At 43.5% G+C, this 15087-nt stretch overlaps 1 protein-coding gene across 24 annotated transcripts in view; it reads left to right on the top strand.

Annotated features, from left to right (window-relative positions):
- The window catches only part of SNTG2 (syntrophin gamma 2), a 375050-nt gene that overhangs the window by 244598 nt on the left and 115365 nt on the right, over positions 1–15087 (top strand). For 14 of the 24 annotated variants that reach the window (XM_074012490.1, XM_074012488.1, XM_074012487.1 and 11 more), the window contains one exon: positions 3276–3403. The exons of the other annotated variants lie outside the window; for them this stretch is intronic. In XM_074012490.1, coding sequence (XP_073868591.1) covers positions 3276–3403 — 128 coding nt within the window. The remainder of the gene's footprint in view (positions 1–3275; positions 3404–15087) is intronic. 24 annotated transcript variants of the gene reach the window in all.

Raw genomic sequence — 15087 nt, 5'->3', positions numbered from 1 at the left:
ATATCTCCTAATGCTATCTCTCCCCCATCCCTCCACCCCACAACAGGCCCCGGTATGTGATGTATGATTGACAATCTTGCAATAACTGTGGCATCTCGTAGTAAATGCCCTGTGAGTTGGTTGGTCAGTCACATGTAAATGCTACAGGATGGCTTTTGGGGGTCAGTCCTTTCGACTGCAACTTTTGACTGCATCGTCGATTAAATAGAGGAAAACATGTTCTGTTTTGTTCCTCATCTGAAATTGGTTTCCACTGCCATGGATAGATGTAGATGCTTTCGCAGCCCTGGAGATGCTGAGCTCTGCATTCCTGTCGTAGGCAGCAAGATTACAAAAAGCTGACAGGTACAAGCTATAGGATTTGTGATCAACTGGTAGGAACATGCCTCATGATATCTGCAAGCTATTGAGTTGATGTAAGATTTGGGACCACGATGAGGATCACGAGGCTCTGCTTTCTGCAGGACATGAACTCCCTCACAGTGGGGTTTGCTCAAATGAGCAGCACCTTCCTTGAGCCAACTTTGGACATGCCAGTGTGGGAGGCGGGCACAGGACCAGAAGGCCTTTCTGGGTACCCTGCACATGCTCTTCTCCTAAGGAGAGGAAGCTGGAGGCATTTCCTCCATCAGTGCCCAGCTTGTGACTGCAGAGAGCAAAGAGCTGGGTGCACTGGGGCAGCTGGAGAGAAAGGAGCTGTGGAGCAGGTAACGCTGGCATGTTCCTTCTCCTTTGCCCTCAGTAAATGGGAGCATTTGACCCTGCTGAGCTAAGCATTAGCTCACAGAGATCTGACTTCTCCCCTAGCTGCTAGTTATAGAAAATATTTTCTCCAGATTGTGCAAAATACTTTTCCAGAGGAAAGTACATTCAATGGGACATGAAATTCAGGGTTTATCAGGGGCCTCCGAGTGAAAAGCATCCTATAAAAGTCCACAGTCTGGAGGCAAAGCTGCGCCGACAAACTCTGCATGCAGCCTGATTTTATAAAGAAAAAATGGGTTTTCTTAGTGGGGAATTGCTTTTGATCCTACACCTTTGAAAAGTAATCTTCAACTGATTTTGTGAAAGGATGCATACTATTTTGTTTATTTTAATATTGTGTATTGTATAGTAGAATCCTCTATGCAATTTTAAGTAGTGGTTTTGCAATATGATTCTAGTTACTCTGAAAACAGCACACTGTAGCAAACCTTTGAATCAGCAACAAGAGGTATAGATTATGTGGCTAAACACACAGCACCATTACTAGGATGAACTCCCATGGCACAGATGGATTATTGTGCATGCAAATACCACAGTTAAAATTCAATGAACAGTGATAACTAAAACCGTGCCACAGTATGCAATCATTTATAATGAGTTCCTACACAGCTTGCAGCAGTCTGTGTAGACAAATGGTATTTCAGCAAAGCGAATATGAAATACATAGCAGGTGATCTGAAGGTATTTCAGTGCCGTTCTCATGCATGCACCAAAGGTGAATCTCTTACCAGATGTTAGAGCCCAACAGAAAAGGGTAACAATGAATGAATATCTGTAAAATTCAGCTCAGAGTTCAAATGTTCCAATATTGCCACTTTTGCTATTGAGCTATTGGCCATGGAATTAATAAATATAGAGAAACAATGTTAGGATGATAACCCAAACCCAGCCTCTGGCGGTGTGAGCTTTTGTTCTGCTGATACATCTGTAGATGGCGAGGCCGCCTGTTCTGTATGACGCTCCAACCCTCCCTCAGCGTCCATTCCCCGTCCCACCTGCACTGGGTGAGAGGCCTTTCATCTAGAATCCTAGGGCAGGGATGCAAAGATGATTTGAGGTGGAGGAGAATGAGAAAGGGGCTTGTATATCAGCAAAGATGAAAATAAATCATCACACTCTTTCTGTTAAGTGTGAGCAGTGTGTAGAGTGTCGTATGGAAACCTCATCCACATGGAAGCGAAGCCTCCAAGATTCCAGGGATCTCATGTGAAGCCCTGGGGAACGGCCCCCCATCTCCTCTCACCACAAACCAACCAGAGCCAGTTCAGCGGCACAGAACTGTTAGGGATGTTATTTTTTGGCAGGTAAAGCTGACTGCAGAGGAGACTTGAGGTGGACAGGGTTTGCTGTTTAAGTGGCGGATTAACCAATGTATAAGGTTGTACATTTATAAGGAATGAGGTATGTGGTCTCAAATAACATTCTGATACATAGTGGACATGTAGCCGATTAATACTTATGAACAAGCAAGTATGAAAGACACTTCATGCCACCCTCTGAGCCTCCGGAAAGCCCAGGTCTGTTTTCTCGTGGCCCCCCTTCTTACAGAAAGTCTTCTTGCAGACAGATGCTCAGATTCCAGGTGCAGCAGTCCCTGAACCCCAAGGTCCACAGAGCCCAGAGCTCAGGGCTGGTGTTTCCGGTGGACACTGAATTAAATTAAATCAACAGAAATGTCTTGTGAGTGTGGGGCACACCTGTCAGTGTGAGGCACGCCTGTGAGTGTGGGGCACACTTGTTAGTGTGGGGCACACCCGTGAGGTGTGTCCATGCCGGTGACTGGGGCGGCAGCGCCTGGTTCATTCATAGCGAGCCGGGCTCTGAGGTCAAGATGGCTCAGGCAGCTCAGGCTCCTCTTTGAGAATGTGGAATATTATACGATTGTATCCTGTGGCTAGAACCCACCTCTGACCCTTTCGTTGTTGGACGCTCGCGGGGCTGTTACGTGTTCTGACCCTTTTGTTGTTGGACACTCGTGGGGCTGTTGCGTGGTGCTGCGGTGGTTGCATGGCTCCGAGGCCTCCTCACTTTTCCATCTGGGCCCAGCTCCTACTACTGCACAGGCAGGGTCGTTGCCACTAATAATAAAGCAGACCCATGACCTGGACAGAATGTCATCAGCCATTCTATTATGTGTCTCTCGACCGAAACTCGCTGAGTGGACATTTCAGGTTGTTTTGGTTTTGCGTCTTTCTCATGGTCTCTATGCACCGAGCCCAGTACTGTGTCTGCAACTTTCCCTCCAAATTTAGGCCCCTGTTCTCCTTCTCCTTCCTTTCAGCTTCCTTCCTCTCATGCAATTTGCAGTTAGAAAATAGAGGGAGAAGATGTCTTAAATCCGGGTAGAAGAGCGCTTCTTTCTTTCCCGATCTTTCAGAAACGATCTCACTTGCTTTTTATCAGTTAAAATGTGTTGGACTTGAGTTCTGTGTTCCAGGCACACAGACACCTCTCCCTGCATGCAGCCTCCTCTGCCTCTGTGACGCTTCGTTCTCCTTTCTTCTGCACAGGCTCCATCGTCACCTTCCTCGCCCATAGCTAAGGACCCGAGGTATGAGAAGCGCTGGCTGGACACCTTGTCCGTGCCTCTGTCCATGGCTCGCATCTCAAGGTACAAAGCCGGAGCGGAAAAATTAAGGTGTGTGACCGTTGCCTGAGATGGGAAAAGTTGATGAACCCCGTGCACTTTTGCCAGTTCCTACAGGCCACTGGTTACTCCAAAGCGCTTGACTGTGACATCAGCAAGTGGGCGTGCTGTCTTCTGGTAGATTTAGCATTTGGAATAAACAAGTTAAAGATCACGAGAAAATGAGAAGTCAGGTATCAGAACGGTGAATTTATTACTAAGACTAGTTCTACCTAGGGCAAGGTGGCATGGTTGCTTCTCGTGAAACAGTCATTAGTAAAATAAATTCTATTTTTAGTTTTAAATGCTAACAGAATTAGACTGGAAGTAAAGACTGACTTCTTGTCCAAGTCTCAGATATTTCTAGAAATGCCAGTTAAACTCTGTGGGCCTCTTTTTCTTCAGTAATAAAATGAGAAGGTTAGACCAGCAGCTATGTTAAATAAATGCTAACTAGTTTGTGAGCTTGGTTAATTAAATAATTTCAAAGATGTAACTATAAAAGTTTATGTTTCCATAGCTTTTTGAGTAGAAAAATGTATGGTTGGCTAATTGTGCTGTTTAATCACTGTGGAAAGGCCCACAAGTAATGAGTTGGTGAATTTCCTCTTTCTATTCTTAAGACAGATGTGTAGAAATAGCAAACTTTCTGTCAGCAAAGGAATTTTTTTTTTAATTGAGCACTGTACTTCCCAAAATGTGTGTGCATCTGTGTGAATGTTTGTGGCTATAGGGTCTGTGGTGGGCAGACAGTACAACCTGAAATTCCCTTTACTGGTCCTGAAATGGAAGGTAAAAGTCCAGCAAATGTTGCTTTTCATGAAGGGTTAAAATTAGGTTTTCTCTATGAATTGGTATTAACTGTACAGCCTCTCACAAAGGATGTTCATGTTTGTGGAAGGATGTCTATGATCCCATTGCAGGAACAGGGATAGTAAGCTTGATTTTCAGATTTGTGCCCACCTTTGGTAAAGGGAGACAAACCTAGTAGATGTGTGTATTCCTAGAGAAGTAGAAAGACAGGTAGGTAAATATAGGTGGATAGATAGAGATGATAGATAAAGTGGATGGGTGGATAGATAGACAGACAGACAGACAGACAGACAGACAGACAGACAGACAGACAGATAGATAGATAGATAGATAGATAGATAGATAGATAGATAGATAGATAGTGTTCTGCATAATAATGTTTTGGTCAAGGACAGACCACATATGCCATGGTGGTCCCATTATATTGTAATGGAGCTGAAAATCCCTATTGCCTGGTGACATCAAACATCATAACCTCACAGTGAAAGACATGATGCACATGTTTATGGTGATGCTGACATAGACAAACCTACTGCACTGCCAATCATATAAAAGGAAGCAGTAATGTCCTGGACCTTCACATTCACTCACTCCTCACTCATGGCTTCACCCCAAACAACTTCCAGCCCTGAAGGCTCTATTCATGGTGAGTGTCCTGCACAGGTGTGTCATTTTTTAACTTTTATACCCTATTTTTACTTTCACTTTTCTAAGTTTAGATGTGCTTACATACACAGATACTTGCTTTTGTGTATTTAGATACACAAATATGATTGTGTAACAGTTGTGTAAGTATTCAGCACGGTCACATGCTGTACAGGTTTGTAGCCTAGGACCAATAAGCTATATCATATAGCCTAGGTGTGTAGTAGCCTGTATCATCTAGGTTTCTGTAAGTGCACCCTACGGTGTAAACACAATGACAAAATCGCCTAATGACACATGTCTCAGAATGTATCCCTGTCATTAAATATGACTGTAGATATATAGATGAATTATTGCAGTGATACAGGGGCTGAAATATAGATAGATTACAGAGATACAAATAGATGGATAGGTAAATAGTCATTTGTACAATATAGCAAAATGTTTTAACAGTTCGTGCTGTCACTGTGAATTCCTTTTAAAATGTGTGCATGTGGCTTTCTTACAACATGTTTCTTTGGTTTGGGGTTAGTTTGGGAACCAAGTAGAGATCTGGGCATGTATCTGTCTTGACAAAGAGGGAAATAGTGCATGAAATGACCTTTGTCTATTAACGAATTTGAATTAAATGGGTTTTTAGAAAAATAGAGCCACTCAACTTCATAAACACTTCCTAGCCCATCTACCATTGAATGTGATGAAGATTAGCCATTCTAGCTTTGGTTTAAGGATGAATTCAGGTCGTAAGATGAAATGTCTCCTACTCTGAGGACAGGATAGGTTCTCTAGTTGTATTAGTCCATTTTCATACTGTTATGAAGAAAAACCCAAGACTGGGTAATTTATAAAGGAAAAGAGGTTTAATGGACTCAGTTCTACATGACTGGGGAGGCCTCACAATCATGTTGGAAGGTGAAGGAGGAGCAAAGGCATGTCTTACATGGTGGCAGGGAAGAGCGTGTGTGCCGGGAAACTACCCTTTATAAACCATCAGATCTTGTGATTCTTATTCACTGTCATGAGAACAGCATGGAAAAAAACCTACCCCCATGATTCAATTACCTCCCACCAGGTCCCTCCCATGACATGTAGGAATTATGGGAGCTACAATTCAAGATGAGATTTGGGCAGGGATACAGCCAAACCATATCACTAGTAATTCTTAACTAAATGCAGACTTGACCACCCATTCCCGCAGCTTGAGAACATGTAGAAACACATGTGTTTTTCTTGGTGACAAAATACTTTGACCCACTAAGCCGTTCATACCATAATCATTGGGATAAATACATGACATCCAGGAGAATGAAAAGGAACTCAAGAAATCAACTGACTGCCTGAGCCTCAGATTCTTTTTCTGTTATAAAAGCTATCACACACTGATTTGGTTTGGATCTGTGTCTCCACCCAAACCTCATGTGGAAACGTATTCCCCCATGTTGGAGGTGGGGCCTGGTGGGATTCAGTCGTGGAGTGGATTCTCATGAATGGGTTAGCAAAATCCCCCTTGGTGCTGTGCTTCTGACAGTGAGCGGGTTCTCCTGAGATCTGGTCATTTAAAGCTGTGTGGCACCTCCTCACTCTCTCTCTTGCTCCTGTTCCTGCCTTGTAAGGTGTCTCGCTCACCCTCTGCCTTCCACCATGATTGGAAGTTTCCTGAGGCTTCCCTAGAAGCAGAAGCCGCCATGCTTCCTGTGTAGCCTGCAGAACTGTGAGACAGTTAAGCCTCTTTTCTTTATAAATTAGCCAGTCTCAGGTACTTCTTTATAGCAGTGCAAGAACGGACTAATACACACTGTAACAGCAAACTGAAAGGTTTATAATTTTTCATAAGACAAGATTATTTTGTTTTATAAAGGCAAATATATCTTACTAGCTTTGTTGACTTTTTTATGATTTTAAGCAAGACTTAGTATGGGCAGGAAAGGGCAAATCATAAAATACGTAAGGGCTCAAGCTATGAATTTTATAAAACCTGTTTGTTCTGAAACGTATTTGTGTTAAAGTCCCATTTAGAGGCTGAGATGCTGTTCTTAGCTCCATCTTACCTGTAAGCTCCTCAGGTCTCATTTTAAAATGGATGAAAAAGAGAAGAGACTTGGATGTGCTGATCCCAGTAGATGGAATTCTAAAATTTCTGTGTATCTTCTCCTAAGGGCTCCTCAGTCTATTGAGGGTAAGGAACAAGTTTAGAAATTGTCAATTCTAAATCAAACAGGTTTTAGAACCTTAAAACAAAAGCTGTAAGCTGTAGCCCAGGAGGAACCTTTAGATATCATATAATAGAAACATAAATAGGATGAAGAGGTTGGAAGCCAGCATCTTGTGTGTCCCCTCTGACTCTGTGCTTGTCCAGGTATAGGACCTCAATCTATAACCACCACCTTCTGGGTGCTTTCTAAAAATTGACAAATAAAATCATATATAATTAAGGTACAAAGTTATGTTTCAATACATGTTTACATCATGGAATAATTAAATCAAGCTACTTGGCATATCAATAACATCACATCCTTAGCAGCATTTTTGTGGTGAAAATATTTAAAATTTACTCTTTTAGCAATTTTGAAATATACAATACAGTACATACTCACTTAACATCATTGATTGGTCCTCAGAAACTGCAACTTGAGTGAAAAGATGTATAAAGAAACCAATTTTCCCATAGGCTAATAGCTATAAATAAGAGTTAGATTCCTACAGCATATTTCTGGTCACAAAACATCACCAAACTTATAAATAAAGACCAAAACACTTCAACTATTAAATAGTTAAATAAATATAAGCTATGCATACATTTAAGAAAGATTAATAAAAACAAGTAAGATAAGTATTTGCCCAATTATTTCATTCAGGGTTGGGGAGACTGGAGTCTGTGCTCGAAGCTCAGGGCTCAAGCTGGGCAACAACCCTGGACAGAATGCCATCCCACTGCAGGACAGCTCACACATGCCCACAGTCACTTAGCCTGGGACCATTTGGACACAGCAATTAACCTTACCTGCACGTCTTTGTGGGGAGGAAACCACAGTGCTTAGAAAAACCCATGCAGACACAGAGCAAATATGCAAACCTCACGAAGATATTATTGTTTCTTCTGTCACCTGTGCTTTTGGGTCACATTCTAGAAATCATTAACCAAATCAAAGTCGTGGAGCTTTTCCCTATATTTTCTTTTAGTGGTTTTATAGTTTCCGGTCTTACATTTAAGTTCTTAATCCATTTTGAGTTGATTTTTGCATATGGTGTGAGATAAGGGTCTAGTTTCATTCTTCCACACGTGGATATTCAATTCTCTGAACACCATATGTGGAAGAGACTGTCATTTCCCCATAATATGTTCCTGGCACTTTTGTTGAAATCAGTTGACCATAGATCTGTGGGTTTATTTCTGGCTTTATATTCTATTCCATTGGCCAATGTATCTGTGTTTATGCTTGTACCTTGCTGTTTTGATTATTATAGCTTTGTAGTATGTTTTGAAATTAGGTAGTGTAATGCCTCCATCTTTGCTTTTTATGCTCAAGATAGATTGGATATTCAGAGTCTTTTATGGTTCCATATACATTTGAGGATTGTGTTTTCTATTTCTGTGAAAAAATATCATTGGGATTTGATAGAGACATCATAGAACTTGTATATCACTTTAATTAGTATGGTATCATAACAACATTAACTCTTCCAATCCATGAATGCAGGATATCTTTCCATTTTTTGTGTGTCATCTATAATTTCCTTTATCAATGTTGTATATTTTTCATTGTACAGATCTTTCATCTTTTTCATTAAATTTACTCCTAGGTATTTTGTATTTTTATACTACTATAAATGGAATTGTTTTCTTAATTTCTTTTTTTGTGTAGTTCATTGTTAGTGTACAAAATACTACTGATTTCGGAATGTTGTTTTGTATCCTGCAAATTTTCTAAATTCCTTTATTAAGTCTAACAGTATTTTTGAGTCTTTAGAGTTTTCTATATATAAGCTTATGTCATCAGCAGACAGAGACAATTTCACTTCTTCCTTTTCTATTTAGATGCCTTATTATTTCTTTTTCCTAATTGTTCTTGTTAGCACTTCCAGTTCTATGTTGTATAGAAGTAGTGAGAGTGCACATATTTATCTTGTTCTGGATTTTAAAGGAAAACCTTTCAGCTTTTCATCATTGAGTACAATTTTAGATGTGGGCTTGTCACACATGGTCTTTATTGTGTCAAAGTACATTCCTTTCATACCTAATTTGTTGAGAGCTTTATCATGAAAGGATATTGAATTTTGTCAAATGTTTTTCTGCATTTATTGAGACAATGTTATGGTTTTTGTCTTTCATTTTGTTAATATGGTGAATTATATTTATTGATTTGCATGTGTTGAACCATCCTTGCATCCACGGAATGAATCCAACTTGATCACAGTGACTGATCTTTTTAATGTGCTATTGAATTCAGGTAACTAGTATTTTGATGAGGATTTTTGCACATATGTTCATCAAGGATATTGGCCTGTAATTTTTGTTTCTTATAAGGTTCTTATCTGGCTTTGGTATTAGGATAATGCTGGTCTCATAAAGGTGAGTTTGGAAGTGTTCCCTACTCTTCAATTTTTTGTGAATAATTTGAGAAGAATTGGTGTAAGTTTTTCACTGTTTATTTGGTAGAATTTAGCAGTGAAGACATCTGGTCTTCAGCTTTTCTTTGATGAAAGATTTATTATTATTGTTAATTATTACTGATTCCATCTCTTTACCTGTTATTAGTTTATTTAGATGATCTATTTCCTCTTAATTCCATCATGATGATTGTATGTTTCTAGGAATTTATTCATTTCCTCAGGTTATCTAATCTGTTGACATATAATTGTCCAGGTCCCATTCAGCATCTGCAGTGGCATAGGAACCCGCAAGCCTGTTGGAGGCACAGACAGGCGAGTCCCTCTGGGTCCTTATGTGAACAGTAGTAATGTGATTAGGCTTTGTGTCATCAGCACAAATTTCATCATTTGTGTCTCCACCCAAATTTCATCTTGAATTGTAATCTTCATGATCCCACGTGCCTAGGGAGATAACTGATGGGAGATGATTGAATCATGGGGGTAGCTCCCCCATGCTGTTCTCATGATAGTGAGTGAATTATCATGAGATCTGATGGTTTTATAAGGGGCTCTTTCAATTTCACTCCATCACAGATGACTTAGCATAACCATGCGATCCTGACTACTGGCTTAGTTATCTAGACATTTCTCTGACATCAGGTGCAGAAAAGCATTATTGATGGGGTGGCCGTGGTGGTGGAGATGCTAGAGTTTTGCCTGTCTTTACCATATCAATTTTCTATTGCCATGTAACAAATCAGTGCAAACTTAGCAGGTAACACAGGACTGTTTATTATCTCACAGTTCTCATGGGTCAGGAGTCCAGCAGTGCCCGGCCAGTCCTCTGCTTGGGATCTCACCAGGCTAAAATCAAGGTGTCGGATAGGCTGTGTTCCCATCTTCAAGGCTCACTCAGGGTTTCTGGCAGAATTCAGTCCCTTGACTTTATAGGACTCAGTTCCCCACCTTTTTCAGCCAAGGGCTGCTCTCCACCACCAGAGACCACCATGTTCATTGACATGGTCAGCCTCTGCCCTCAAGCCAACAGCAGGTAACAGGTAACTCCATGAGCCTAAAATCTATGACTTCCTTCATTCTGACCTCTAGACCCGGACATAAATGGCCATGTGTTCAGGCTGTGCCCCTGCATAAATCTCCCTAACTGAAGGTCTGCTGAGTTGAGACGTTGATTGCATTTGCAGAATCCCTTCACACAAACACCTAGTTTCTGTTGATTGAATAACTGGAGCAGATGTTTCCACCAAGGGCTGAGAACTGGGGGCTGCCTTAGAACTCTGCCTGCTCTAGTGTCTCAACCTCTGTTTCACTCTGGAAAGCCCATAGCATGTCCACGCTTTTTAGAAATTCATCCTTTTAAAACAAAAGTGGCCTTGGATGACGGTTGGCTGTTCTTCCACATGGTGCCATTGGACAAAGCTGGATTTGAGCCAGGCTGCTGCCCATAGCCTGTGTGTTTCAGAAAATAGAGAGAGAAGAAATACTTAAGAACAAGAGAAATGTCTATGCTTGAAAAATATCCACAATCATTTTACCAGTGAGGAAGCTTTACGAGAGGCTCAGAAAAGAGAGAAAGCTGTGGTGTCTCTGGCATGTGCCCCTGAGGAAGCAGGTGGTATGAAGGAATAGTACAGGGTTCAGAACTAAGAGATTTCTAATCCCGCTTCACCCTCTTGGGGCCATGACCTGGATAACTCATGCGGGCTCTTGTGATGGCTTCTTTGCCCGTTTAACCAAGTAGGGTGGGAGATGATATTAATACTTTACCGCTTTCTAAGATAGTTTATGAAGGTAACAAAAAATAAAACTGTACGTTTAAAGGAGCTTTGAAGCAGCAGGAGTTCAGTGATTTTTAATTGTGATGCAGTTGGGGTCTGCGTTTCCACCCAGATCTCATGTTGAAATATAATCCCCAGTGCTGGAGGTGGGTCCTGGTGGGAGGTGACTGGATCACGGGGCAGATTTCTCATGAGTGGTTTAGCACCACCCCCTCGGTACTGTTTTCATGATAGTAAGCGAGTTCTCATGAGCACCAGCTGTTTAAAAGTGTGTGGCACCTGCCCTCTTTCCTTCCAACTCCTGCCACGCCCATGTCGAGTGCTGGCTCCCCCTTTGCCTGCCGCCATGATTGTAAGTTTCCTGAGGCCTCCCCAGAATCCTAGCAGATGCCGCCATATTTCCCGTACAGCCTGTGCCACCATGAGCCAAGGAAGCCTCTTTTCCTTATAAATTATCCAGTCTTGCATATTTCTCTATGGCCGTGTGAGAATGGACTAATACAAATTGTTTGTGGAATAGGGAAGGACTGAACAGAAGGAAGGAAATTCAGATTTGAGTGATTATCCCCAAATAAGAGCAATTAAACAGCTCCAGAATCTCTGTCCCACAGAATTACTGTGTATCACTTTGCAACTCTTTACAGGAGGAACTACTTTTTATTTACCTGCTCACAGGAGCCCTGTCCATGCCTCTCATTTTAGGTAGGCCTCAAATTGATTAAAAGTAATTGACTTTTTTTTTTTTTTCTAAAACATAAAAGGAAAGAAAGGGAAGAGAGGGGATGGGAGGGGAGGGGAGGGGAGGTGGAGAGGGAGAGGGAAAGGGAGGGAGTTAAGTAGTAAGGTAGGAAGAGGGAAAACCCACAACTTAGGGATCTTTTTGCCCCACATCTACCATGTTTTTTAAAAAACAGAATTAAATTATGTTTTGTGAGTTCAATAAAATTTCATGTGCTTTGTAGGCCACTCACCTTATTTCAGAAGAAGAAGGCAGATGGGCTCTGTAGTAGTCATAATGGAAACAGACCTACTGCAGATAAGCAGATTTTGAAAAGTGATACTACAAGTCAGAATTATACTGTTAAATACTGTAATTTGTTTTGCAAAGGAGATTATCATGTTTAAATAGTCACACCAAAAAGAATCCTTTGGTGAATTTTCTGGAGTTCATCCATCCCGAGAGCACAGCACTAGATGCTCTGAGCTCACATGTCCCACACACACGGGGCTCCTTACCTGGGCTTCCAGGGAGACAGCATCCTGGTGGCTGTGGCACCTCAGGAAAGGGGGGCTTGTGATGGGATTTGGGAATGTGTTGGGAGGTTCTGGGAAGGGCCAGGAGATGAGGGCTGGCCCTGCACTGGGTGCCATCAGAGTGTGGGCTGTGTCAGCAGCGTCTGGCTTAATTTCTATCCAGGAGCATGAGACAGGAAGGGGCCAGAGCCAGGCCAGGCTTGTGGGGGCAGCAGCCGCTCCCTCAGACCAGCAGCCCGCCAGGGACCTGTGGGGCCTTTGTGACTGGACGGCATCTCACGTGTCCCCTGCTCCTGCTCTGCCTTGCTCCCTCATGTCCCTGGAGAGCCCCGGTCTGAGGTTGATGACGTGTGGGACCCTGTTTTTCAGAGGAGCCCCACAGCCCTGCTGACTGCTAGCAGGTGCCAGAGCTGCTGTTTGTTTCTCATTACGCCATCTTTAAATTTTCTGAAAACTTTCTTTTGACGACAGAAGGTTAGAGTGTTCATGTTGATGGAAAGAGAATAATCCCATTCTACTTACATCTCTACAGACGCCCAGTTCTCTGGCATGTGTCCTACTCTCTGGCATGTGATAAGGGCACAGGCCTCATGTTTAAGATCTGGAGGTCTCTAAGTCTTCTCAGAAGCCAGTGCTGCCTTCAACACCTGGCAGTTCTGGCGGGGGTGTCTTCCGTGGTGCCCAGCCCTGGGCCGCCCCCTCCATGGGCACACAGGTGAATCAGGGTGTCCTGTGAGCATCACGGAGAGCTGCTCCAAGGCACCCGTGAACCCGCTGCTGAGCGGATCAATGACTACATAATAGAGCTTTCCTGAGTTTGCTCTGATAGAGAACAAGGGCTGCTGATTTACGGAGGCGCCCTGACACCCCTCCCCATCCAACAGATGCTGGAGCAGCTCTGAGCTGCCTTCTCTGGGTGGAACTGCATCCGCTCCTTCTTTCCTGGGAATTCAGAATCATTCTTGAGAAATCATTCTGCATCTGCGTCATTATCCCGGCTCACTTTTCAAGGCTCCGTTACGCTTCCTCGGGGGGGGTGGTCCCCACCGCACTGTGTGACGCTGCTTCCGAGATGCCCTGGGTGCTCCTCTGTCTCTGTGTCTCTGTCTCTGCCCCTCTCTCTGCCTCCGCCTCTCTCCATCTCTGTCTCTCTTTGTCCCTCTCTGTTTCTGTCTCTCTCTCTGTCTCTCCCTGTCTCTGTCTCTCCCTGTCTCTGTCTCTCCCTGTCTCTGTCTCTCCCTGTCTCTGTCTCTCCCTGTCTCTGTCTCTCTGTCACTGCCTGTCTCTGTCTGTGCCTCTCTCTGTCTCTCTGCCCCTCCCTCTGTCCCTCTCTGTCTCTGCCTTTTTTGTCTCTGCCTCTCTTTGTCCCTCTCTCTGTCTCTGTCTGTCTCTGTCTCTACCTCTGTCTGTCCCTCTTGGTCTCTGTTTTTGTCTCTGTCTCTCTCTGTCTCTGTCTCTCTGTCTCTCTCTGTCTCTGTCTCTGTTTCTCGCTGTCTCTTTCTCTGTCTTTGCCTGTCTCTGTCTTTCTCTGTCTTTGCCTGTCTCTGTCTTTCTGTCTCTCTTTTTCTCCCTCTGCAGTCTCTCAGTCGAGTATCTTTTCATTTCCGAGGATTATCCGTTTTATTTTCATTTTGACTGTAAGGGATTAGTGCCCTGTCTATGAAAAGATGCTGCGAAGTCTCCGCTTGGGGACGTTAAGATCTTTTCTTCGTATCTAAGCAGGATAAATTCATAACAAGTTGTCCGCTTTAAACATTAATTTGATTTTTCTTTCCTTTGTGTGTGGAGATTTAATAGGCTCTCAGGGTCTGTGATGAAAATGAACAGGAAGGGCTTTTTAAGCTGGAGGTGCTGAGTCGCCGCAGATGAAAGCAGTGCGGTGACGGAGGGCGTCTGCCTGCCCTGCCTGCTGCCCCGGCGCCGATCTTTTGTCTCTGCCAACTGTGTCCGGTTCCTCGGCGCCTCCTGGGATGCCTGTGCTCCTAGCCCCACGACCACACCACAGCTGTGGCCAGTCGTTTTACCATGAACCCCTCACCTCGATTTCCCAGCACCCTCCCCATTACAACTAAACATGAGCCGAAGTCCCTGAGTTTTCCTGCTGCTGAAAGGGGAGAACTGTCAGTGGCATCATTCGTATTAATCCCCAAGCAGGAGGAACCAGCTGTGTCTGGCAGAGTGGATGGAGGTTTTAGAGGCACGAGATCTTCAGGGTGTCCGTGACCTCAGCACACTAACCTTGCTCTGAAGGCCTCGTTTTAGTCAGTGTGGGCGGCCGTAGCCCAGTTCCACAGATCGGTGGCCTTACGCAGCACGCAGGTGGGTGGCCTTACGCAGCAGGCATGCGTCCCTCGAGCTCTGGAGGCCATAGCCCAGTTCCACAGATGGGTGGCCTTGGGGGCTAGGATTTCAACACTGAACACTTGGGGAGCCACATTCAATCCACTGGGAATTTGACCCAGACTTGGGGATGGGAGTTGCTAGGGATACCCCACTTTTAGGAATTAGGCCAAACTTTTCCGTTACTATGGAAGTCACACTCTTCAAAAACTGGATTTAATTTCAGTTTTTCTTCTATCTGTGCCTCTGCCTGGAGCA

The sequence above is a fragment of the Macaca fascicularis genome, chromosome 13, assembly GCF_037993035.2.
Source record: "Macaca fascicularis isolate 582-1 chromosome 13, T2T-MFA8v1.1".
Taxonomy (NCBI): domain Eukaryota; kingdom Metazoa; phylum Chordata; class Mammalia; order Primates; family Cercopithecidae; genus Macaca; species Macaca fascicularis.
This window is presented reverse-complemented; position numbering and strand designations above follow the sequence as displayed.